The sequence below is a fragment of the Phytophthora sojae genome (genome assembly GCF_000149755.1).
Source record: "Phytophthora sojae unplaced genomic scaffold PHYSOscaffold_3, whole genome shotgun sequence".
Classification (NCBI taxonomy): Eukaryota; Oomycota; class Peronosporomycetes; order Peronosporales; family Peronosporaceae; genus Phytophthora; species Phytophthora sojae.
In genome coordinates, this window is record NW_009258117.1 from 8,997,336 (window position 1) to 9,022,227 (window position 24,892).

Below are 24,892 nucleotides of genomic sequence, written 5' to 3' on the forward strand. Positions count from 1 at the left end.
AATGCCCCCTAGGTTTTCGCGGCCAGGTGTCTCGATTGGTTGGCTTGCGTAGCTACTGGTACCATGAACCATGTACTCGGGAGAGTGACACCCGTCACTCTTCATGTAATGGGTACACTTGATTGTACCCCGTTACATGGCATATGTATTCTGCTTTGCAAACGTTTTGTCGTTTTGACTTGGAGCTCTCCTCGAGTTATAATAAATCAAGATCGATTTAATAAAACGAGGTCGAAGAAAGGGACAGATCGATCTATTTAGGCCGGCTAATAACTCGACCTACGCCAATCCAAATCAGGGCTCGAGGCCGATCTGCTGGTGGATTTGAGTAGAACGAGGTCGATCTACGGTAAATCGATCCTTTTTGCGTTTTCAAAAGCGTAATTCGAGGTCGATCTAAGTAAATCGATGCTACCCCCTCTGATTTGTGCCCTGATTTGTGGACCGGCCTACCTCGATCTCAGCCATAAAACGGGGCGACATTTTATCTGCAAAGCACAATAGATACGTGGAAGATAGGTCGATTCGAGGAAATTGTGATAGTTGACTCAAGTACTGCACGTAATAGATGAACACCGTATACATCGCCGGAAAAATGAAAACTGTAGGTGCATTGCAGCAGGCCGACACGGGCAACCATGTGCATCCTGATTTTGCAAAGTACCGAGCTATGGGGGGATTGGTCGAGAACTTGAAAGTGATAGAGAGCAACGAAAACTACGAACACAAGTGATATTGATACCCAATAATAATCATCACTGCCAATGATCTCAGTGCAGTATCAGACTGGTGAACGATTGGTATCGACATTTTATTCTTATTTTCGCTTGCGGGTGCGTCGATACGTCCTCAGAAGTGCGTCAACCTCAATTTCCAGCCTTTTCCAAACTCGTTCTGCAGAATCTCTGGTAGTCGTTAAGAACGCCGAACCCCTTGTCGAAGCTGGTTTTCAGCTGGCCGGTTATATGACTTGGTTTCACTCCTTTCGCAAACCACTGTTTCAACAGCAGCTTCTGCAACTCGTAGAGGACCTTGTTGTCGCGAGATGTTCCCATGTTTAGGTTTATTACCTCAGAAAGCTTCCGTATTATCACTGTAGCGAGTCTCGGGACACCTGCTCGCTACAGTGCTGCTGCGGGCAAGGTCCGTGGATGCAGAAAGACAATGACACGAACTGGCCACACTCAGCAGTCGGAACCCCGCTAAGAGTCCCTATTTATTCACTTGTTCGTCAATCACGGCCACTTCAAGTCGGCACTGCAACCTCCCCCTGCTGCTACACTAGACGACTCTACAGGTGCGCTCCACGTCACCAGCAAGCCTCCGGTCAATCCGTCTGACTTGTCCTGTCTGTTCGTAGCTCGTCCTGTACTGTCGGCAGTTGCTGCTGCTCTACTGTTCTGCTGTTGCTGTCTGTTGCTGTCTGTTGCTGTCTGTGGCTGTTGCTAGTGTTCGCTGTCTGGCAGATTGCCAAGTGAGCCCTCGCCCGCGAACAGCCCGTCGCTAGCCTCGGACGCCCTCAGCCATCGGTTCGTTCGGCTGCTGTGAGCCGCTCGTGCGTTGCTTCGGTGCCCTTCCGCGCAAGATCGCGCCTCGCACTCGCTGTTGGCGATCTTTCCGTCTGTAACCCCCGTCCTTCGCTGCTCGCCTCGTAGTGTGAGCCAGCTGCGCTCGTGTACTCCTTCACTCACTGTCACGTACTCGCTACATCACCTCCAAACTTGCCGACCAAGAGCGAAACGACCTCAAACACCCCTGATTTTCGCCGACCTTGCCCCTCACCTTATTTGCGTACGAGACCAATGGACCAAGATCTGGGCTGAACAAAACGTGCTCCCCCAACGTGTCCAGTTGGAGAAGAAAGTAAGCTTGGCCGACCGTTTTTCCTTGACTCAGCCACAGTTCATTGCGCAACTCGGAGATGGTGCTGGAGCTACGTTCCTTCGCCGTAAGTAGCAACACCTCCAGAGTTTCGTCGTCGTATCGTTTCCTCAATACGTTCAGCATGGCCATGGCTGCGCCGCCCCGACCCTGATCTTGCACGTAAGACGCCCAGCGACGAGCGACCAGCGCGATACCGGTTACAATGCCATGGGGCTCAAGCAGTAGGCAACATCGTACTGTATGTTATGGACCATACCAGCTCGCGTGGGTTGACCGAACCAATGCTCGCTCGTGTAAAGTCACAGCTATACAGTTTACACACGGCAGTACAGGGTACGGTCGGCGTTCCTGTGAACACTAGCGCTGTACGTCTCAGAACGATTCACAGGTTACAAGACCCGGTAAACAGACTTTGCGTTATAGGCAACCCGGAGCGTTGCTCCGGGAGGGTACACAGGTCGGCGAATAGTTCCATGGACGATGATAACGGATAACAATTGAGTAAATCCCAAAGTTGTGCTGTTTTTAATCCTTTTTAGGATTTTAAAAGAGCACTACCAGTCGAACTCTCTAGTTGATTCTAACGTGGGCATCTACTGCGCCTGCTTCGCAGCCGCAGCATCTACCCGGGAATAACACCCTCGTCAGCGTCCAATGGCTGCGTTGACGCCAGCAACGAGAAAGCTATTTCATTCAGTTTGCAGGTAAGGTATACTGTGCTCATTTAGTACTATGTTGTGTGCTAACGATCAGAGCTAGCGGAACGAAGGAGAGATGCATGGTGCGCTGATCTTGACCTTTTAACTTGAGGGTAAATTGCGGAATGAGAAATACGTTAATGTGCCAAGTCCTTGGAAGTGGGCGCTTCAACGCAGGTAAAGAAAGCCTAATTCAAACGAACGATGCTCGGTTGGTTTGGCGAGAGACACGAGGTTGGGCATCTTCGGCTAAGTGATTGAGTATTGAGCAAATTGACATGTAAAAAATGCAGTACAAGTCATATTGGTCATCTTCAACTAAGCTTGGTCGATTATGGCGCAAATTGATACGCCTTCAGCGAGGCCATGACGCTCTCATAGTGTACTGGAGCGTCCGTAAGTGTTTGAACGCAGGTTTTGGTAAAGAATGAACGATTAGTATCAACCTTTGGTAAATAATGTGCATAAATCTTAGCATTTATCGACGGGTACCCGATTCCGGCAGATATTAGCTTAAACATTACAATTAAGATAGAGAGACCCGGTTTGGTACCCAGTTTTGGAAAGTTACAAGTTTTTTGCCGGGGCCAAGCACAGGTCTTCGACCTGTGAATTTCGGTCAAAGATAGCGCCCATACATTCGAGTTTGCGTTACTGTACTTAGTATGCTGGTATTGTGCTTTGCAGATAAAATGTCGCCCCGTTTTATGGCCTAGATCGAGGAAGGCCGGTCCACAAATCAGGGCACAAATTAGAGGGGGTATCTCGATTTATTATAGATCGGCTCGAATTGCGCTTTTGAAACAAAAAGGATCGATTTGCCGTAGATCGACCTCGTTCTGCTCAAATCTGCCAGGAGATCGATCTCGAGCCCTGATTTGGCTTGTCGTAGCTCGAGTTGTTGGGCGGCTTAAGAGCGTGTTCGCTAGGTAGCTGGAGATGGAGATGACCTCTCATCAACTCTATTTCTTGTCTTTTGATTGGTCAAAATAGTTTAGTTCACAACGTAGCTGGAGATTAAGGCAGTTCAGCCGCACACACAGTTGTACTGGTTGCTACATGCTCAGCTGTCGCACAGGTTGCAGTCCTCCTATCAGGATAATCCGACGATGTGCCGCAAGGCCCTAAGGAACAGATTCGTACCGTGCACTTTGAGCCCATGCTACAGTCAGCCGCGTATGCAAGTTGGTTTGAAGACAATCTTCGCTGCACCAAGCCAACTTTCCTACGTATTGCTGGTTTACTACGAGATCAAGGTGTTCTGTTTGCTGCTGCCAAAGTACGGCAGCATAGCTTTGAGAAGAAAGTCGCAGCCGTGTCAAAACGAGCCCGCAGCAGGGCATCAGCTGCTGCAGTCGCCCACGCAAAGGAGGGTTGCTTCGTAGCGATAGACGTTTCACCAGTATTGGCCTTCTTCTTCTGATTCCCAACGCGGCGATGTGAGTCTTGGTTGCGGGCTGACGCAGCTACAACTCCGAGCGCAAAAAGCTGGCTGGGTGTCTCTGAATGCGGCAGCGCCAGCACCAGCGAGGAAGTGCGGGCGTCCAGCTCCGTTTGAGTAGTGGCCGGTGTCGCATACACAGTCTGGGCAAGAGCAACACCAAGAGGCAGGTATGTCCAAACTGGCAGCAGCCAGCACGAGGTCGCCACTGGTTGACGGGAACGGAGGCGCAACTCTCGGAGCGTCATCGGCAGCTTGGTCCATCTTGCCACGCGTCCAGTGTCTCGGGCACAGTGTTCCCAGCGACGAAGAACAGCAAAGTAAGGAGAAGGAGAGCGAGTCGCACTGTGATTGGCTAATTTTACCTAGATGCGCTCTGTTGTAGCGAACAAGCTGGAGATGGAGATGCACCAACTCCCTGCAGATATCCATCTCCAGCTGCGTAGCGAACACGCTCTAAATAGATCGATCTGTCTCTTTCTTTGACCTCGTTTTATTAAATCGACCTCGAGTTATTATAAATCGAGGAGAGCTCCAAGTCAAAACGACAAAACGTTTGCAAAGCACAATACATGTTATTCAGTTCTTCACATCCCAGCTGCGGATCCCTTCAAAGCTCGGAGACTATCAAGGCATAACGCGAAGTCGGATGACGGGATAACAACGCGGATTTATTTTTCAAGTTGTGGTCTTCATGGCGGGTCGTATGGCACCTGGACAGGTCAGCTCTCCTGAACGCGTCATTAGTGGAATTTGCTCTGAGCCTCCGACTTCCAACATGGCTTTCAAGGCGATTCCAGCGCAACGGCGTTACTGTGCGATACTCTTAGTGGCTCTCGCTCTAGCAGTATCCATCAGTGACGCATTGCCCACGACGAACTCGAAGACCTTCGTCGCAAGCGCCCCCAGTCTTGATCAAGCCGTAACCCAAACTCATCGGCACCTGCGGGCTTACGAAGACGGCGTCAACTCGGAAGAGAAAGGTTTCGAGGGGATTACGAAACTTGCGAAGATGCTGAGCCCGAACAAACAAGAAGCGGCCGACAAACTCTTCATAAATCTGAAGCTGCAGAAGGAAGCGCCTGACCTTTTCGGGAGCCCGAAGTTCCAGACGTGGATGAAATCCATCCAGAAATCCTACAAGAAGACCCCGGAGGCAGCAGATGCGGCGATGGTGGTCACGTTGAGAGGCCAATGGGGTGATGAAAAACTCGCCAAGGTGCTTCAGAGCGCCATGGGGTCCAGCAGTACGAAGGCGATCGCTGCAAGACTAGAAGACGTGCAGTTCAAGAAATGGATTGGCGAGGGGAAAACTGCAGACGATGCGTTCAATCTGCTAAAGCTGGACGAGAAGGCAAACGATCTCTTGAAGAATCCAGTCGTGAAAACGTGGGTGTCTTACGTCGAAAAGCTCGATGTGAACCCATACGAGTTGCTTCTTGCAAAGTTGGAAACTCACCACACCGCTGCAGGTCTAGCTCGCACACTTCTCGTCGCGAGGCAAGACTACACTACACGGTCGATCGCCGGGAAATTACAGGAAGCCCAACTTGAGAGGTGGTCGCGTAAAAAGAGAAGCGCGGACTACATTTTCAAGCTCTTGCAACTCGACAAAGAGGGCGATAAACTGTTCAAGAACCCGGTGCTTGGCACTTGGGAGTCGTACGTGACGAAGCTGGACGAGAAGAACGCTAACGAGGCCATGTTGGCGGTGCTAAAGATCCACTACAGCGACGAAAAGATCGGGCCCATGTTCACGGTGGCGAAGACAAGCGGCAGTGCGAGTTCTGTTGCCGCCAGATTGGAGCACCCGCTGCTCAAAGCATGGGCGAATGACGGCAAGGATGCAGCTGACGTGTTCACACTTTTCCGCCTCGACAAGGAAGGCGACAAGCTTTTTGAGAACCCGCAGTTTGCTACTTGGGCCTACGACATCAGTCGCCAGGGCCGGGAGAATCCGAATAAGGTCATGCTGTCCGTAATGAAGGCGCACTACAGCGATGAGAGCCTGGAAAAGATGATGTTGAAGGCAACGCACTTGAGCAACTCAGCCATCGTCTCTCAGCTGCGGAGTGAACTGTGGCTGAGCCAAGGAAAAACTGTCGACAAGGCCTTCCAACTTTTCAAACTGGACGAAGCGGGGAAGAACTTTTTGGAAGATCCAGGTCTTGGCTCCTGGGTCTCTTACGTGACGACTCTGTCCAAGGCAAAGAAGTCGGATGAGTTTGCGGCCATTTCGTTCTTGGCCGATCGTTTCAGAGATTTTGAGCTTGCAAAGATGCTTTCGGCTGCGAAAATTAAAAATTCTGGTGGCAACAATCGAGTCATCGAAGAATTACAGACGCTGCAGTTCAAGAAGTGGTGGGAGGATGGTGTCACGCCCCGCGACATCTCGGATATGGTGACAAAACATTTCGACACGAGGGGCACAGGAGTGGTTCTCGGCTACCACGACTTTTACAAGGCGAAACCTGTAGTGGATCCGCTCTAAATGTAACAACGCTAGGTATCCCAGTGTGTAAATCTGAGCTCATCCCGATAGCGTAACCCGAATAACTTCGGAACCAATTGAAACACAAAAACTTGGGGGCGGCTATGGAAATACGTTGATTAACTAGTTGTGGATAACCGTTCTGCCTGGTAGCTACAAAATACAAAATCTAAAAATTAAATCCGTGGAATCCAGATCCTACGCGCAGGAGGTGATAGAAGCTCCATGGTGGGTTTGGCAAAACCCAAACGTTGAATTATCGAGGCAACTAGCTCTGCATTGATGTTCAACTCTTCAGAGTGTCGATAAATGAATTGACAGTGTCTTCCAAAGTAAGCGAGCAGACTTCCGTTTCTTGGAAGTAGATATCGTTACGAAGCCGCCACGTAGCATGGAACACAATGGCGGTATGTACCCTCGACAGCAGTAGCAGGACTTTGCCAGTCATCCTGTAGGTCAGAGGATTTCGGGAACAGCAGTAGTCGCCGCTCCAGTTCAACCTTGAATGCCTGACGCCATGGAGCCCAAAGTGTTCGCCATGTCTCCGCCAGTCCGGGACACGCAAAAAAGCAATGCTCGACTGTTTCAATCGCTACGCACGCTGCTCGAACACATTGTTGTATGGTGGGGTTTATCGACCTCAGGAAATATAACCGAGAACCCACGATAAGGTCCCCGAGAAATAGTCTCAGCATCACATCATGAATAACTGGAATCAGACATCGCCGTAGCGATATCATCTCCGTGAGAGTTGAATGAACGAGCACCCCAGCCTCACCAAAGGGTGAACCGGCGTTTCCTTGGTAGCCACTATCAGCGTGTTCCAATCTTGTAGTCGTAGACTCGAAAAAAACGTGTGCCACTGGCTGTGACGACCCCATACGACGGAGGGGCAACTCCACGAACAATCACATTCATCCCGCCAGCGTCGGGATCAGGCAGCAAACGATGAAAAACTTGAGCCAGCTGATGATATAACGTCAAGATGTCTTTCAGGTCCACTTGCGTCCCAAGTAGAGGTTGCAACAAGAACCCATATTCTCGAAGAACCCGTGCGCAGTGGGCCAACGGTGAGATTCGTTTAGAAAATCAAACAGACACCACTTCTTACGCCTTGCGAGCTCGCAGCAAAGACATCGAAACTTGATTGTTCCTGATCCAAGTGGCTCACGAGCGTCGTCTTGAGGATGCCAAACTTGAAAGGCTGACGATATATTCCACCATACCGGAGTAAATAATGCAAATTGAAGCTTCTTAGATCTGGTGTACCGGAGTTGGTAGCGTTTCGGCCACTTCAGCCGCCGCCAGGCTTGTAACAATTTTCTCCACCATAGCGGGAGCATTGTTGGCTTCCATTTAGGTGGTTTAGGGGGTTCTTGAAACAAGAAGTCTCCAGACCATGGTCGTGAGAAAGATCCATACCGAAGTCTCAGTAGTTCAGCAATAGGTCGATACCAGATCATTGAGTGTTCATCCGCTTGAGTGTCTAGCGCTTGAACGAATTTCTGAAGAAACAGAAAACGCTGTCTTCTTATGGTCGTCACGATTACTGGTACGCCCATCCCATCATCATCCTTTGGTTGAGTAGCAAATGCAGGCTAACGCTATTGATACCCCCTCGTCCAGTACTAACCCTGTTGTATAGAATATACCGAGTAACCATGCTCTGCCACCGTCTGATGAACCGCACAGGGATATCAACCGTCATAGTGAAGTACCACAGTGTTGACAATAGCATGGACTGCACGATCAAGCGTCTTCCCATCAACGTCCGTGCGCGCCCCTTCCGTAGTCGCAGCAAAAGCATGAGTTTGTGGTCGAGCTGGTTTGCCACTTGAGTTAAAGTGTCATAGTTCCCAAAGAGAATGCACAGATACTTCACCGACTCGCCCTTTTTCAAGGAACGAAGGGGCGTCGATGTAGGCGCCGTGCGATGATTGTTAAGGCTCATGATGACACTTTTTTGCATGATTGAGCTTGGCTCCAGATCCAGCGCAATAACAATCCACCAATTCAAGCTGCTCTTCGAGTTGCGATACATCTTGAGAAAACAATGCCGTATCGTCAGCAAAGAAAGCAACCGAAACCGAGGGTGCACTGTCGGCTTGGATTCCCAGGTCAACCCTTGAACGAAGTAAATTACCCAGAGGCTCCAATGGCAAAGCGAATAGGAAGGGTGATAGTGGGTCACCTTGTTTGACACCTCTGGTCGGCTCGAGAGAATCTTGCGCCCATCCATTTATCATCAGCGAACACAATGAACCCGTATGCAGCAATTTTATCCACGAAATAATATGCACTCCAAAGTTTTGACATTCCATCACCTTGAATAGAAAGTCACGATTTACTCGATCATACGCTTTGGCAAAATCAAGAAATGCTACCATGCCTTTCCCATTCCGTGTCGAAAGCAGGTGCTGAAGATCACGTACCATCACAACTTGGTGGAGGATAGATCTCCCGGGAATGAAACCTTTTTGGTCGGGGTGGACCAGTGAAAACATGAAGGGTTTCAGTCGATACGTAAGCACTCGCGACAGAACTTTAACTTCCACTGGAATCAAAGTTATAGGGCGAAACTTACCAGGGTCAGACCGATCGCCTTTCTTGAATAACAATGCAACGGATGAATATCGCTGATGCGGTAACAGTTCACCTTTCTCCAGTTAATACCGAAACACTATCAGCAAAATTTCGACTTGAAAAAAGGCCGAAGTGGAGCCATCTGGCCCAGGTGCAGAATGCGAGCGCATGACGAACTCGCTGTCAGTAAGATCCCTTTCAAGGCTACACTTAGCCTCGGAGCTCAGTTTGCGCTCAACAGAGTCAAGAAGACGTCGTTGAGCAGCTTCGTTCGGCTTAGAGCTGCCTTGGTTGAAGCGGATATCCCCAGAAGTTTCCCCCCAATGCGTTTGGTAACCTTGGGCAATCTCTGCGGGGTCACTTGATACGCTCCCATCGTCACATTTGATGGATTGTAGCGGTGTTCTACGTAGCTCATAGCGTGGGGGGCGAAAGAAAAAAAGACGAACTTTGTTCCGCTGAGGTAACACTCTGTTCAAAACCCGTTCCTCGTTGAAACTCAGCCCACTCTTCCTTGTACCTTTGCTTAGCAAAGTAGTAGTCAAAAGTCAACTGCAGCTCGTTCGTCCTCCCCATCTCTTGCAACTGTTTGTGCACACTCCTCTAGTTGCTGTCGAGCTAGAGCAAGTTCGGATACCGCCGCTGATCGGCTACACTGTGGAAGTTTCCGATTCCCTTTGGCTACGTCCTGATGCTAAACCTCTACGTGACGTTTTTCATCGTCTACATGATCCTCGTCATCGGTCCAGGATTGCTGACCCTAAATCCGAGTTGCTGATCATGGCCAGCTAAGGCACTGTGGCGGTGCTGTATCCGGGGTTCAGTGCCGTTTTCAATTGTCTTACCGGTGTGGAGCACACCGTCTTCGTGCTGGTGATGCCATTGATCGAGTTCCTCACCAAGCAGAGCATTGTTCATGTGGCTGGGAGCTTCTACGAATACGTCGGCCCGATGTTGGTCTTTTCGGGGGACCTGTTTAACATTTACTACGTCGCAATACGCATGCAGACATCAAAGTCTCTGACCACAACGTTAATCATTATGGCGATGGACGGAATCCACGTCATGCTTTCTCTACGTGCCATTTTCGATCGGAAGAAGCGAAGTCATTCCGCCGCCCCCGACATTGACCAGCTTAAACATTACCTCCGAGATTTGCCCTCGCAATTGCGGAAATTATTCCAGCAACTTGATTCTTCGCATCCGTGCAGTCGGCAAATCCGCTTACTTGCCCCCTTTCCGCTCCCACTGTCGGATGAAAGCAGGACCTTCATGAACGAGTTGGCCAGGACTGGGAGCTTCGCAAACGACACTGCAAGATGCTCGATCGATTCGGCCATGACTCGGTCACTATATGGAGCATCTAGTTCTCGCAATAAGGCAGCCGTCTTAATGGTACAACGAAGTGGAGTAGCTCCAGCACTCTCGGTCGTACCGTGCAAAACTGAACCGCTGAGGAGTGTCCCAACGTTGCGAGATGTATCCGTTACCGACCTTACCAAGGTCTCATCGATTCACGTTAGTGAGGAAGCCATTCTAGACGGCCTTCAAGCTCTGTTCCATTCCGAATACGTGCTGCTTGCCGAGTACGTAGAGTTTATGGTGCCGATGCTGTATTCATCGTACCTTGCGCTGCTATTTCATCTACCGGTTGCGGCTTATTGCCCGCACACGGCGACTATGACTGCAGACAAACTGAAGTCGACCGTGACGAATATTATGATTTATGCAGCGTTGGAGTGTTCGCTCTTCTTCTGGCTGCTTTGAAGCGCAAATTTGGATATTCCCCGCTGTATCAGCTTGTGTTTGTGTTGGAGGCACAGGCCTCAGCCATCCAAGGCCACCTCTTTCTGTGGACAATTTCGATTTTGCATATCACGTTGGTGCATTATGGTACGTTGAATGAATTTTGCATGCGCTGAGGGTATGTTGATCCAACTGTCGGTGTTCTTCGTATGAATACAGGGGCGGACTTCATCGTACGAGATATCTAGCAAGCATGCGTTGCCTAGTGGCGAGGTTGAGATAACAGTGACTACCCTTGCAGATTCATTAGGGTGAGGTGCAAAATTGTGATATTTCACATCACGAGTTGAACCTGAAAAATAGACGCTTGCGTCTCCAGTACAAACGGCAAAACATGTAGATACACAGCACAATAGCCGAACTTCAGTCGACATATCTGGCAAACTCGCTTGCAACGTACATCACGACGTTAATGATGCTGCGTCTGTACTATTCCGCCGTTGCTTAATCGAAGTCCACTGTGAATTCCAGACACCCTGCTACTGCAAACCGTTCGTGCACCTCGCTGTGTCTATGGATGCAGGTGCTTTATAGCATCTGCAATTCTAGTTGAGTTCATTCACAGGTGAAAGACCAGGTTTCACCGTAAATTCCGCTGTTGCAGCCAGGGCTCGACAAAGGAAGCGAAAATGATGCCAATAACCGAATTTGTATGCAATCAAACTGAGATCCGTTGTTTTTCTTAGACCTCTTCGTTAGTCCCTGGTTGTTAAGCTACGCGAGATCGATCACCTGTCCTCTCTGAGGTCGCGCTTTGGAATTTACATCGGACTCTCCGCAACCGGAGAGCCACCCGGCTCGTGACGCTTCTAGCACGAGTGGGGCCAGGCTGCTTTGTCGTTAGTTGTTGGTAGACAGGAGTAGTAAGCTACTACTGTAGTAACTAAGTGACAATACACGTCTTCAAGAAAAGAATAAAAAGCTACGAATGTATTGCTGCGATTGAGCACTGTCAGGTACCCTTCATGAGCTTGGTTCCTATGGTGGAAAGTACCGTAAAGTGCTGCTACAACGTGGAAACGATCTGCTGTCATGATGACGACAGAAGTGCCCTTTGATATCGCAGTTTGCACCCAGAGCGCAACGTAGTAAACATTGAAAAGATCCACGGAAACACCACGATCGGGCCATTGAAGGCGTAATAACTTTCAGCAGCATTGGCAATACTCCGTTTGGCTAAAAACAAATTGACGAGGGGCTTAAGAAATACCAGGAAACGTTGTCGTGTGGCCGGGAGGAGAACAAATCGTTCATGGCTTGAAAGGCGCGGTGCCCCGAACAACCTCTCGAGTCTAAGCGCGATCAACAATTTACGAGATCCGAATGTTGAAGTCAACAACGCCTACAAAGCAGAGTTAGCATGCCGTACAGGGGAATTGCACAATAGATGTTGGGGTCCTTACCGTAATGCGCAAGCGTCAAATGGAGAATGGTAATCGTCCACACGAAGAGATGGCCTTGTAAAACGGAAGCCTGAGTATCCAACACGAACGCTAACTGGAAAAGCGGTGAAAACCCGAACTTGCGCCACAAGATAACAAGAAGTGCAATAAACGCTGCACATTCGATGCCTGCGTACAGAAGAATGTTTGGAGTTTCGCTTCATCCATTGATGCCGAATTCGGGTAGTAAGCTGCTACCGGCAGATGAAATATAGCCACCAGGTACGGAGCGTACAGCAATGGGACCATAAATTCGATGTACTCCGCCAGGAGAACGTACTCGGAGTGGAATAAAGTTTGCAAAATGTCGTGAATTTCTTTCTCTTTGCTTGGACACGAGGCACTCTGAGATCCGGCATTTTTTGAGCTGCTGACCGAGGATGCCACCGCCTGTAGGGCATCAGAGACAAACGGCAAAATTTGCGTTTGTTTCACGGAGGCAGCAAGCGACGTCGATTGCCTCGGCATTGCTGGTCCCTCCTTTGACTCCAAGTTTGCCGTCGTCAGTGTGCTTGAGCACCGTCGGTTCGTAGCTTTATCGTTGGCAAATCTGTCCGTCTTTTTAAATTTTGTCATGATAGTTTTGCTTTCTCTTGAAATTGGAAGTGGAAATGGGGCGAAGAGACGGACTTTCCGAATGGAAGATTGGCGAGAGTTGGCACTGTGAAGAACACTGTCAATTCGCTCAAGAATGCACGAGAAAAACTGACCTTCGCCTGCTGAAGAGTCTTTGGTGTGCCGCAACATGCAGTGAAGTGCCAGAAAGAGATGGAAACTATCGGCTGCCATGATAATCAAGGTGGTGCCGACCGACTTGGAGGTTTGCATGCAGATCGCAACGTAGTAAATATTAAAGAGGTCGACCGAGAAGACCACAATGGGGCCAACGTATTCGTGGCAGTTCTCAGCTGCGTTTGCGATATTCTGCTTTGTGAAGAACTTGATCATGGGCATCACGAGCACAAATGCCGTCTGCTGGATGCCTGATAGTCTCGTGAAGATCGCGCTAAAAATGGGGTAAAATACCGCCACAATTCCTTGGTTCGCAATAATGAACAACTGTGACTTAATCTGCTGCTGTAGCGCTGAAGATCGCATTAGCACTCGGGGGCCGACCACAAGAACCATACAAGTTGCAAACAACAGTATGTAGACGTTGAGCAGCAGCACATAGCCAAAAGGAATGGGGAATTTCCACAATGCTGCCACGACTATAGTGACCAAAACGCTGCTAATCGCTGTCCCCAGTCCGACTTTGACTGCTCCAGCGTTTGAGATAGCACCTGCGTCCATTACTTCTCTCATTTGGTACACAACTCCCACGGACTCGCAAAACATCGCGAGCAATTGTCGGATCCAAAGACCATAGTTCGCCTGCCACCCATCTGATGGACGTCTTAACGGGATGCAATCGATCAAAAGAGCGACTACTAACGCAGGTATCGGTGTGAAAACACAAATTGCAACGGCATGAGCGATTGAAGTACGCTCGCAGTAGTCCCGAAAGGCGAGGAGCCGCTCGACTGAGTAGGAGCTTCGGTGGCCAATCTGGCAGCGATTCCAGGCCGTCTCGATCTTGCGCTTGACTCGTAAAATTAATGAAGTCTGAGGTTGCGCGTCATTTTCGTGTGTTGTTTGGCCTGGTCTAGCTGCTACTCGAGCCATAATCGAAGCTATAAGCGTGGTGGAGTGCTGAGATATTGAGCAACAAGAACGCATGACGTCGAGCCTAACTCTTTTTTTTTTAGGTTTTCTTGGACGCCCCAACACGACTAAGATCTATTCATGGATGGAAACGGAGCCGTTGCTGGTTGCTGCCAGAACTCCAATTTATCAGACGGCAAGCTTGCTTGGATAATTGTTGAAATCAAGATAAAATGTATTTTGTCCTTATTAAATACCTATTGGGTAAGTATTGTGGGATGCACAATACTTTATTTTATGTTTATCCTACTGTTGGTAGAGGGATTTCCGTAATTTGAATGGCCAGGTCATGCTGAGTCCCTCCTTCAACGGGGAAAGTTGCACAAATCTACCCTTACAACGCGTTGTCGTTCGTTGACGGTTGGGCATAAAGCCTCCAACTCTATGGTCTGCCCCCATGAAATCTGCACTGGAGCCGCAAGTACACGCAGTCACATTTTCTGGTCGTGCCCAGTGGCGGAATTGGCCTGGGGCAGTTTTCTTGAAGGATGGAGATCTGCACATGGTGGAATTGAGTTTGGCACGGTGACTGAGATCTTCTCGCTGAAACTCCGACTGCCTCCGGAACGACTTCGCATAAACGTCGAAAGACGTTCTCAGATCGGAGGGGGACTTGACCAGGCAGCCTCTGGCTTCATATATGAGACCGTGAACATCTACTGGAGAGCAGGGGTAGCCACTGTACTCAGCTTTATCTGGCGGTATCGAGCTTCTATGCTGCACTCAGAGACGACCTCAAATTTTGACAAGCATCTACTTCTCTCCCAGCTAAAAGCAAAGCTTAGGCGAACATATACCCAAGTCACCCTGGATACGCCATTGACGCAGGCTACGTACGCAAAGTGGCAGGTTACGAAGCTTACCCATGCGGAGCTACTGAAAAGCGCACTCGAACCACCAACATCGACCCTGCTGATGCCGTCTGACGTTCTGGGGTTTGTACATGGTTGCGCACGAGGGTCACCTCAAATTGGAGGAGGCGGTGGGATTCTTTATACAGGCCAAAACAGTGTAATCTGGGCTACTGGTCTAGCTTTCCCTTCCCCAAAGTGTTCATTTAACCTGGCAGCTTTCGTGGCGCTGTTTCATCTCCTGTGCGCATGGATCCATCACCAGAGAACCTGAACTCCAAGTTCCCCGGCTTGCTGCAGCAGCTGCGGCAAGGCTTAGTGGAATGCATTAACCGAAGGGAAGATGCACGTGAGTTGCTGGCAGGTACCGGCAGCAACAACAACAGCAGCAACTGAAGAAAGAAGTAGTAAGTCGTAAGACTCGGCCAAGGGTTAAACCGCAGCAGTAGGGTTGTTAGGACTCGGTTCAACCAGTTGTCCAAAATACCTCATCTGGGTTTTGGGGTGCAATTACTGGGTTGGGGTACTGCGCTGCGGGACCACAGCAGCACGGCCCACGGAAGCGGGCCCTCAAATTTGATCGTCATCTTCCGCTGCGTACATTAACGTTTCCGATGAGCCCTCGGCTTGAGGCTCAGGGGCAGAGAGCACAATTGTAAAATAATACAAGAATATGTATATTTCTGACGGCCTTATCGGCCTTATACATATTCTTGACTGGTCCTACCCGTACCCTGTTTCTCTCGACCTGGACCAGGACGCATGAAGCAGTTTAGATTCTAGGGGAAATCCGGTTTGGGGTCCGCAATTTAAAACTAATTCGGTTTGGGGTCCGTTCAAATCAAAAGGCGTAATCTTTGGCGTAAAATCGAAAACCTACCGTGTTTTGAAAATTTACAAGGGGGTATCTGTACTTATGATTATATTGTGCTTTGCAGCTCTTTTGGCGAATCGGACTCGGTGAAGTGCCGTTCAGCGGAGGGATAGGTGTACACCTTCATTTTACAGCTCGATGAGCAACTGTTTAGTCAAAATACAACCAATCAGATCGCATCATATTCACTGGCTTAAACGGACTTGCGTAGTGCCGAGAGAGCCAGTGCCGCACGCGAGTTTGTCCGAATGGCGCGCATTTCAACGACATTCAAGAAATCGCGGAGAGAGGACTAGTCTAATCGGAGGGTACTTAGCAGCGTTATGACATTCTCACTCGATATACGGCGGTGAGCTATTGTTCTAGGCTATGTTTATAGCGTGGACATGAGCACGGTAAGCACAGTTCTGGAGATGTCAATACGTAGCTTGGAGCGCTGGTATAAACTCTTTAGATGCACTGGCAATGTGTCCAGCCATCAACTCCGCAAGAACAAGACCTAGCGGTGGCCCGCCACGTGTTTACGTTTGTCAAAGAGTACGTTAAAGCAAACCCACGCTTTTACTTCGAAGAACTCAGGCTTGAGTCCACGTTCTTGGAGAGCGCCGGAGTCCGGGGAGGACCTCAGCGTGCCCCGAAGGTAGATAAAACGCAACTGAATGTGTATTGAGCTTAAGGGCACTACTACCTTGTTGAACTTGGGTGTTGATGCAGCACTGGCTTGGGGAGTGCGTGACGCGTCGACGTCGCTGGTAGTGCTGTTTGCTCTCTGGCCGAACGGCAACCGGCCAGATCACTTCCCCCAGCTAGTTGTGCGGTTCGTAACATGGGATTTACCGGTGGTCTTGGGGGTAGGCAGGGGACCATCGCCGATTGCAGCCCACATGTCCTTGAAAACTTTTGGCGTGAATGCACAGCGACAAACGCGCGTACCAGCTTCGGGACGTCCTCCAGGATAACGGTAGCGGGTTCCCATGATGCTTCGAGCGGGTCGAGACCGATCCACTGGACCTTGATCTCGTAATCGTCGGGTCCATGACGAACTTCCAGCAATTTGTCCACTAAGTGGCCTCCAGTAGCATAATGGACGTGGTCAAGCAAATCCTGCGTGACGCCGCGTTGAGAATCACGGTAAAACTGCAAGCGAGAGGCGTGATGCACGGTGATGTAAAACAGGGCCGTCAGGTCTTGAACTTCGAAGGTAAAATCGTTCAGCGAGGCCACCACGCGCTTGGGACCGCTCCAGTTGAGGGCAAGCTTATTACGGCGAGAAAGAACACCAGCCGCGAGAACGAAGTCGCCAATCTCGAAGCGTGGAAGCGAGACGTGTTGCTGTTGTGCCCGGCGCTGGCGATGCTGAGTATTGCGCTTGTCGCTTGTCGCGGTAGCCGCTCGGTGGATGGTATCCAAAGCGTTACGAGTCGCCACCAGGGTCTGCTGTCGGTGGCGCTGCAACGTAGCCTCATCGATAGAGGGGACGGAGGTAGGGCCAACAACGGCACGGAGCTGAGAAGTACCCGGTAGACCCGTGAAAGCTGTGAGCGGTGAAATACCGCCGATGCGATCCGACGGCATAGTGTTAAGACTGTGCTGGACTAGTGGCAGGATTGAGGGCCAGGACGAGATGGGAAGTTTGCACTCACTCAGGATAGTCTTGATAGCGCGAAGAACGAGCCGATTCACCACCTCTACTGAGCCGTTCGCCCACGGACAATAGGCGGTGACAAAGTGATGTTGAGCTCCGAACAATTTCGTAAGATGGGCGATAATGGAGTTCTTGAAGTGGAATCCCTGGTCAGATACCCAGTGGTGGACCACTCCAAAGAGCTTGAACCAATCCAAAAGCGCGTCCCGAGTCACATCTGCAGTAGCTTCCAGGCATACAACCAATTCCACGTAACCGGACATTCCGTCCTTCAGGACCAGAAGATAATGGGTACGCGCGTGGGGGTGTACATGCCGCTGTGCGTCATGAACGTAAAATACTCCTGTGACTCGGGATCAAGGGGCAACTGCCAGTACCCCTTGAACCAGTCGCACGAAAAGAACTCGGTAGCGCCGATAACGTGCGTGATCGACACTTCAAGCTGTGGCATCGGGAAAGGCACTGGCTCCGTTTCACGGTTGACTCGGCGCGAGTCGATCACCATACGGAGGTCCTCCAACAACTTCTTGGGCACCACTCGTGAGGGCGAGGACCAGCGTCTCCGGTGGTTTTCGCGGACCAGCATTGCCTTGAGCAGCTCTTGGACGTGCGTCGCAAGGAAGATCTGATGCAGGGGCGGATACTGGGGGGCCTTACATTTGACAGGTTTAGCTCCTTCCTTCAGTCGGACCTTGAGCGGCTTCACCTTCACCGGGGGATCCAGGCCAAACTGTACCCGGAAATTATTGCTGTACTTGTCCAGCGATGTTTTCATCCGCTTCAAACCTCGCTCGCTGAGGCCCTTGGCGACGGCATCACGAAGGCCATCGACGAAATACTGTTGGACTCGCTCGAATGCCTGATCTTCAGGCTCGAACATTGGCGTGGTGACATATTCGTCCAACGGCGTAGCCGGTGGTTCAGCGATCAGTTCATAGCCCGCGACGTGTTGGAGACGCTGCATTCGCAACAATGGAGACTCTGGGGTGTCCGGGAGCTTGGTGTCACTGATGTACTCACTCTGTTTTGCTAGAGCAGCCACAAGCAGGCCATCCACAGAGTATCCTAGTTGCTCCATAGTCGGCCGCCCGATGTTTAAACTGAGATCGTCGTCGGTCTCATCAACCCAGCAGCAATGATTGCGTAGGATCAGGGGGCCAGCCGATGTAACGAAGCTGATGCGTTTGAAGCGCACACAGCGAGGAGCCATCTCCGCCTGCTTACCAACAGGAATGAGTCGAGCTGGCATGGCGGGTTTGCATACTTCTATCTCCACACCACGTTCTTCTAACGCCTTAACCACGTACGAGCAACCAGCGACTCGTCCGATCCGCTGTCCAGGAGTGTTGCATTCACATCGAGACCGTCAATATTTGCTGGAACGGTCCCTCTTTCAATACCACTGGCGCTGGCAGGTGTTGGCGCGTTCCTGGCGGAGGACTGCACGAGCTTCGTGCGGAGGTTCGTGGCTTGACGTCGAGCACGGGCTTCGGCAATTAAGGCCGCGGCTTCACCAGACTGGACGCGAGGACAGTGTCGTACCCTGTGCTCCGGCGAGTTACACTTGAGGCAAGGCAAGGCGGGGCGCTTTGTCTCGAGCCGTGGGGCAGCCACAGCTCCCGACGAAGCGGCTCCAGTATTTCCGGCAACAGCCGGTTTAGGAGGCTTCGCACTTTTCTTCGACCTGTCGTCCGTCTTTACGGTGGGCGTAAGCTTCTGCAGCCGGGCATATCATTCCATTGCATGTACTGCTCAAGCATCCCGCTGACCCACTTGCAGAAAGGGACTATCTGCTTTTTCTTCGCCTTGTGCGTTTCCAGCGTAAGCTGGTGGCGAAAGATTTCTCGAAATCCTTCGGGCTCGAGGGCCTCGAGGAGATATCCAACGATCATGCGTGGTGCCTCCGTGAACATCTCCTGCAACAGGATGTGGGCTTCTAACTTCACGTACAGATCGCGCGTCAGTCGGTTCATGCGTGATGGAGCTTCGCGAAGGCTGACGTCCATCCTGAGCGTCTTCATCTCTGCGTCGATGGCGACATAGTTGCGAAACGTCGAGACTTTGGCTTGTAGGAAATAGTTGACCCATTGTTCTTCCGTTATCTCGTGGGGAGAGCATCCGAACTCGAACAGGGCGATCCGCTGGTGCGTGTCGCCTTCGATGCAGGCAGAGACGGGCATGCAGAACGGTTGATTGACAGGATTCTGGAACGCCGTTAGAGCTGTCGTATAACGCTCGTACTGTTTCATGAAGACTCACCGGTCCTCGGAAGTGCTTCCTCGGTACACGGATACTGAGGGCAGCGACGGCGCGTTCAGGACCTTCACCGAGACATCCTCCATGGAGACGTCGCTGCCTGCTTTGGGCGAGCTCGCCGGCTCGCCTTCAGTCGCAAACGGGTTCACGATCGTGTGGGAGAGACTCGGACGTCGCGCTGCCTCCGCGTCCTCTGTCTCCGTGGCCACATTTAGACGCTCGAAATTCTCCGTTAACTCCGAGAACGACGCGCGGCGGCCCATGGTAACTAGTTGGTTTCGTCGAGAGACCCACACAACTAAAGAATTCTTTGATCTGAGTCCACGTTCTTGGAGAGCGCCGGAGTCCGGGGAGGACATCGGCGTGCCCCGAAGGTAAATAAAACGCAACTGAATGTGTATTGAGCTTGAGGGCACTACTACCTTGATGAACTTAGATGTTGATGCAGCACTCACTGGCTTGGGGAGTGCGTGACGCGTCGACGTCGCTGGTAGTGCCGTTTGCGGTAACCGGCCAGATCAGCTACGAGCAAATTTTCGCAAGCTACACAACCTCTCCGACTGATCTATTTTCCGCGCGTTGAGATTCGAACTGCGCCTTACACACAAGGTGTTGACCAAACGGGCGATCGAAAGCATCCCAAGAGAAGGGGTGAATACGTCAAGTGTCTACTGCCATACTACAGCGGGCCCAACCAGTTGGTATTTGTCGATGAAACCTCAAAGGACGCACGGTACGAGTTCAATTGCCACTGTATTGGCTTAATTATGGTGCTAATCGATGTTATGATTCAGTTCTGTACTTCGCAAGTACGGGTGGTCGGCGAGAAACACGCCAGCGTAAAGCTTCCATTCGCCCGCGACAGTCGCGTGTCTGTACTTGCTGCGCCTGATGTAACGGGAGTTTTCGCGTGGGGAAATGTGGAGGGCACATTCACGCGACAGCGTTTCCATGACACCTTCAAGGCCAAGATCCTGCCATTTCTGAATCCATGGTCACTAACGCGATCGATAGTGGTCGTGAATAATGCGGAAATTCACATGTATAAGGAGCCGAAATAAATGGTGAGCTCGACAGGTGCATTGCTTTTCTTTTTACCTCCGTACTCTCCGGGCCTCAATCCTATTGAGGTCGCGTTCTCGGCTTTGAAGCGATGGATACAGCGCCACGGTGAAGCTGCGTTCCGCCAAGATCCCCCGCCGTTCTCAAGGTCACGATCTATTGGTGCACACGCAAGCAGGAACTAGTTGGAGAGAATCTATACAACCACTATGGCTATGGTTCAAACAAGCTTTCGATTAACATCACAAATTAATGAAAACACTTCATCCCTGGTAAGTTCAGTCGTCTTGCTGACGGTGGTCGACGTCTTCCATGTCAACTTCAGGATCGGGAATGGCGGTGGCTGATGGTGGCCTAAACGGTGGACGCAGCGAGTACGATGGCGGCTAAGCGCCAGCTTTAAGTCGGACACTTTCAGCCGAAGCGGGACCGCCGCTCCCTCGAGCATAAACCCTGATGGCATGGTACTCAGCGTTGTTGGTCTTGTCTGCAGCTTCTTGATCAGCTTGCATAGCCTCTTCTTGCTGATCAATCGACTGCAGTTGTCGACACGTGGCGTCTTCTGGCGTCTGAATCGTGGCGTCGTCCGGTAGGCTGGCTTGTCGTGCACTCATGTAGCGCTGGGTCGCTGGTCCAGCTTCAAGCGATTGCTCGCGCACGAATGCTGATCCTCGGCGTCTGTTCTTCTACGCGTGCTGCCGTCGCTCGCGTGGTGGCCGCGGTACGTACACAAAAACCATTAGGCGAAAATCGGCTTGACCGTTCTTGCGGAGTCGCGCAGTGTACTACACTGGCTCGAGCTGCACCTTGAACTCGCGCTCTCCTTCTTGGATCACCGAGAAATCGCGTTGAGGGACGTTGTTGCTTGGCTTCAGATACAGCTCAAACTCAGGGCGCTACAAGTTTGGCAGTTGACGGACGAACATTCCCTCCACAGCTCCGCGCAGGCCTCCATAACCAGTCTCGACCTGGAAGATGAAGTCGACCGGAGCTATTTTATCCCTACATGCAGTAAAGGGGTCACCAGGTTTCACAGTTAGGCGCACCTGGAGTTGGCCAGGAAGCGGTAAGTCTCGCGCCTGCATTACGCAGGCGGGGAGGAAATCGGAACTGAGCTTGGCCAGATAAACAGCAAAGACAGCAGTACATTAGAGCACTCAAGGAATATGACGGCTTCCTCTACCGCGAGGTCACGTACCCGCCAACGCGGCAGAGCGCATTCTGTACCACCAAACAAAAGCATATAGGCAGATAAGACGTGAGCAACCCATGCCACACATTAATCAATTATTCAGATATGTATTGATCGTACCAGCGCATATAGGTTCAGCGGCCACGCCGCTCTGCCTTTGTATCGGGCAGCGCAAACGACGGTCGGTGCAACCGCCTCTTAATGTTCGTCCTCTTGACAAGTGTTTGCGCTCTCTTCGTCTTATCCAAAGCAGTTTGACCTGGAGAAACAGTCTGCACGTCAACATACAAATAATAGTCATTGTTCAGCATAACAACAGCTCAATGCGAAGCTGCATCAATACATGTATAATCGGCTTACCATCACGCCAAAAGTATACTAGTGGCCCCTCGCCACTACGTCGATAAGGCTACCATCACTTGCGTTCTATATAGCAACACACAGCATAGAACAGTTAGTACACACGGACCAACAGTCTAAGCAGCCAGCAGCCAGCAGCAACGCACCTTTAGCAGCGACTGAGACCATCTTGCGACTTGCTTCCATGGCTACGTAGGCGGGCATGTGGCCGAGCGAGGTCTTGACCGTGAGCTCGACGCCGGCGTTGAGCGCGTCCATTTGCTCCATCACCTTCATGGGCTCGGGCGGCAACCTTCTGCTGCCTGTTGTATGAGCCTACATGCCGTGGCCCTCCTTCATGCTTTTCGCAGCCCCAAATCCAGCGATACCCACGCTTTCGGCGGCTTGTCAGTGCCGATCACTAACCTGGCCTCGATTACCTTGAGAACAGAGAGGTATGACAGCTCCTCCAGTCATCTAGCCGCCTCAGAGCGTGTAAAGTCAAAACAAGTCGCTTCTCATTAAATAGTCACCATGTACCCGCTCACACCGCACATATAAAATGAGTTATATCCTGGCTTACCTCGTCTGAACGAGCACGTGTGGGTAGCGGTAGTAGGATAGCCTCGTAGTGTCCACCTGTACGGCGCTGGGAGCGGGGCTGGTTATGTCTGTTTGTCTTGCCAGCACCGAGTTTCTTTCCCTACCCTCGAACGATTTAGATAGATTAGAGTACTCCCAGCGGAGCTTCAAGTCCGATGAAGAGGGCTAAATCTGAGCGCATAAAGACAGAAAGGCACAATAAAATGTATCGTACACAGTACCTTTCCGTAACTTGTGCCCCGTATGTACCCTATGACTAAAACGTAACGTATAGCCTAAGTGTACCCTACAGAGTCGGACTTAGCCGAGACGTCTAATCTCACTTGCCATACCTTGCTTTCGGCTTTTGATATTGCACTGGTGTGCCGCTAGCGGCGTACTGCATTATGCGTAGAGTGCTTGGTGAGCTGGGCGGAGACACCACGGGAGTTGCAATATTTTCTTCCTCCAAAAAAAAACTGCGAGTCTCCATCTACTCACGCCTCCCTTATCGGCAGGGTGAAGATTTTCATCCTTTGGCACTGCGTTTCTATTCCTATTCCTATTTCTATTTCTATAACTAATTTGCAGGATGGACGGCTGAGGGTAATCATAGTTAAGAATCTCCCCCTCGCAGAGACAACAAAAGAACTAGCCTCCGGCGCAAGTTCCTGTCCAAACAACGCTCATCGGTGCTGTTGCCACCGACTCTTCTTTTGTAAGTACGCATCGTATTCCCCCCTTCTTCGTTTGTCCATGTAGCTGCTCTGATGGAGAGGTTCCAGGCGAAGTGGTTCTGCAGGTCCAAGGAGGATTGCCTGCTGTACGACAGCTGTGTGGACGGTGGGGCAAGAGGGCGGCGTCAGAGAGGATTAAATAATACAAGTAGATTGGGGCTATTTGTCCAAACGTAAGTAGATCTTGGGGGCTACTTATAAGTAGACTGGGGGACGTTGATGTTGGTTTTGCTGTTGCTTGTGGTGAAGAGGGCAATGCCGAAGTGAGATTTACTGTTAAGCCTAAATCTACTTTACTGTCCTCCTCTCCTTGTTGTCCTCCTTGCTCTCCTTGTTGCCTTTCATCATTGATTATCGCACACCATGTAACGGGGTTACACGCACAAGTGGCTACAGTCACTTGTTACTCTAACAGATGCGATGTCTGTTAGAGGTTTGAACACTTCCTCGGCCTTGGTGTAAGGTGCATCAATGGCTACATACATTTACGACCACCACGACGGGTGGTCCATACACATTTAGGATTCCTATTGGTTGAAAGCAGTATCTTTTAGCCAACGAGTGACTTCCATGTTAGCAGAATCCTGCCAACCAGCCGTTGGCAGATTTCTAGTTTAGAATATTACATTTAGAGGAAGTTAGAAACATGAAACAAAAATAGCAGTTCTCATCTTTTACCAAAACCCGCTACTTGGAGTCTTTATCTTGTTTAAAGTATATTCGTGGATCTCGAGTATACTTAACTCAAGTAAAAGAAACCTACGCTTCCTCATACACGTGTGCATACGTGTAAGCCGTAGTAGTGAGCCAAGGTAGGCCCACTACACCTGGTAGCACTTTGTAGTCCGTCCAACGACCGACTACCTGAACGTTCGTACGGAGCTGTACGAACGAGGAGCCGAGAACCTTTTCATGAGCGCGGAGGTGCCCATGGAAAGCTCCACCTCGCCTGCAACTCATGTTGCACGCGCTGACTGCCTCCACCTGTCGGATCCAGAGTGGGAGGCACTCCAACGACTGTCAACAGTCATTGGGTGGGCGGCAGTAGCTGCGATGCTGCGTACGCTATCGCCGACAGAGCAACATGGTGTTGCTCTGGGGTTCATCATGAAGGAGCAGCGTGATGCTGCTTCCTCTACCACGGTGGCGTCGGAGTGGGCAATCGTTGAAGCTAAACGTGAGCGACTATGTCGGAAGAGAGGGCGAGCCTCTCCTCCGTTGGCTTGTCGAACTCGACACTGCCATCGCGTATCGTCGGCCCGTTGTCCAAGGTTGCGTTCGCCATGTCATGACTTGGCGGACGAG

The 24,892-nt window shown here is 50.8% G+C and overlaps 9 protein-coding genes across 9 annotated transcripts; 3 read left to right on the forward strand and 6 right to left on the reverse strand.

Annotated features, from left to right (window-relative positions):
- Window positions 1-1,445: 1,445 nt before the first annotated feature.
- On the reverse strand, window positions 1,446-2,013 carry PHYSODRAFT_330046 (hypothetical protein; the record flags this gene model as incomplete). Its single annotated transcript, XM_009526631.1, has 2 exons — window positions 1,446-1,700; window positions 1,771-2,013. 2 exons carry the CDS (start codon window positions 2,011-2,013, stop codon window positions 1,446-1,448), a joined length of 498 nt encoding a protein of 165 aa, XP_009524926.1.
- Window positions 2,014-4,801: 2,788 nt separating this feature from the next.
- PHYSODRAFT_285703 (hypothetical protein) lies at window positions 4,802-6,514 on the forward strand (the record flags this gene model as incomplete). The annotated part of the gene is made up of 1 exon (XM_009526632.1): window positions 4,802-6,514. One exon carries the CDS (start codon window positions 4,802-4,804, stop codon window positions 6,512-6,514), a length of 1,713 nt encoding a protein of 570 aa, XP_009524927.1.
- Window positions 6,515-9,895: 3,381 nt separating this feature from the next.
- PHYSODRAFT_378673 (hypothetical protein) lies at window positions 9,896-10,390 on the forward strand (the record flags this gene model as incomplete). The annotated part of the gene is made up of 1 exon (XM_009526633.1): window positions 9,896-10,390. A coding segment is annotated over one exon (495 nt), but the record flags the coding sequence as incomplete, so codon positions are not given.
- Window positions 10,391-10,845: 455 nt separating this feature from the next.
- On the forward strand, window positions 10,846-11,019 carry PHYSODRAFT_494113 (hypothetical protein; the record flags this gene model as incomplete). The annotated part of the gene is made up of 1 exon (XM_009526634.1): window positions 10,846-11,019. A coding segment is annotated over one exon (174 nt), but the record flags the coding sequence as incomplete, so codon positions are not given.
- Window positions 11,020-13,107: 2,088 nt separating this feature from the next.
- Window positions 13,108-14,010, reverse strand: PHYSODRAFT_490272 (hypothetical protein; the record flags this gene model as incomplete). The annotated part of the gene is made up of 1 exon (XM_009527196.1): window positions 13,108-14,010. A coding segment is annotated over one exon (903 nt), but the record flags the coding sequence as incomplete, so codon positions are not given.
- Window positions 14,011-16,567: 2,557 nt separating this feature from the next.
- PHYSODRAFT_314006 (hypothetical protein) lies at window positions 16,568-17,349 on the reverse strand (the record flags this gene model as incomplete). The annotated part of the gene is made up of 2 exons (XM_009526635.1): window positions 16,568-16,663; window positions 16,708-17,349. The coding sequence occupies 2 exons, from the start codon at window positions 17,347-17,349 to the stop codon at window positions 16,568-16,570; spliced, it is 738 nt and encodes a 245-aa protein (XP_009524930.1).
- A 60-nt stretch (window positions 17,350-17,409) lies between these two features.
- Window positions 17,410-17,895, reverse strand: PHYSODRAFT_285704 (hypothetical protein). Its single transcript, XM_009526636.1, has one exon. It carries the CDS (start codon window positions 17,868-17,870, stop codon window positions 17,691-17,693), a length of 180 nt encoding a protein of 59 aa, XP_009524931.1. The 5' UTR covers window positions 17,871-17,895; the 3' UTR covers window positions 17,410-17,690.
- Window positions 17,896-19,116: 1,221 nt separating this feature from the next.
- On the reverse strand, window positions 19,117-19,674 carry PHYSODRAFT_488971 (hypothetical protein; the record flags this gene model as incomplete). Its single annotated transcript, XM_009526637.1, has 1 exon — window positions 19,117-19,674. A coding segment is annotated over one exon (558 nt), but the record flags the coding sequence as incomplete, so codon positions are not given.
- A 1,278-nt stretch (window positions 19,675-20,952) lies between these two features.
- On the reverse strand, window positions 20,953-22,745 carry PHYSODRAFT_360220 (hypothetical protein; the record flags this gene model as incomplete). The annotated part of the gene is made up of 8 exons (XM_009526638.1): window positions 20,953-21,415; window positions 21,527-21,633; window positions 21,658-21,852; window positions 21,936-21,958; window positions 22,050-22,201; window positions 22,372-22,405; window positions 22,436-22,604; window positions 22,695-22,745. The coding sequence occupies 8 exons, from the start codon at window positions 22,743-22,745 to the stop codon at window positions 21,124-21,126; spliced, it is 1,023 nt and encodes a 340-aa protein (XP_009524933.1). The 3' UTR covers window positions 20,953-21,123.
- Between the last annotated feature and the right edge of the window lie 2,147 nt (window positions 22,746-24,892).

Bases quoted from the DNA above. Each gene is read 5' to 3' on its own strand.
- PHYSODRAFT_285704 (XM_009526636.1), bottom strand. From the start codon at position 17,870: ATGCCACAGCTTGAAGTGTCGATCACGCACGTTATCGGCGCTACCGAG.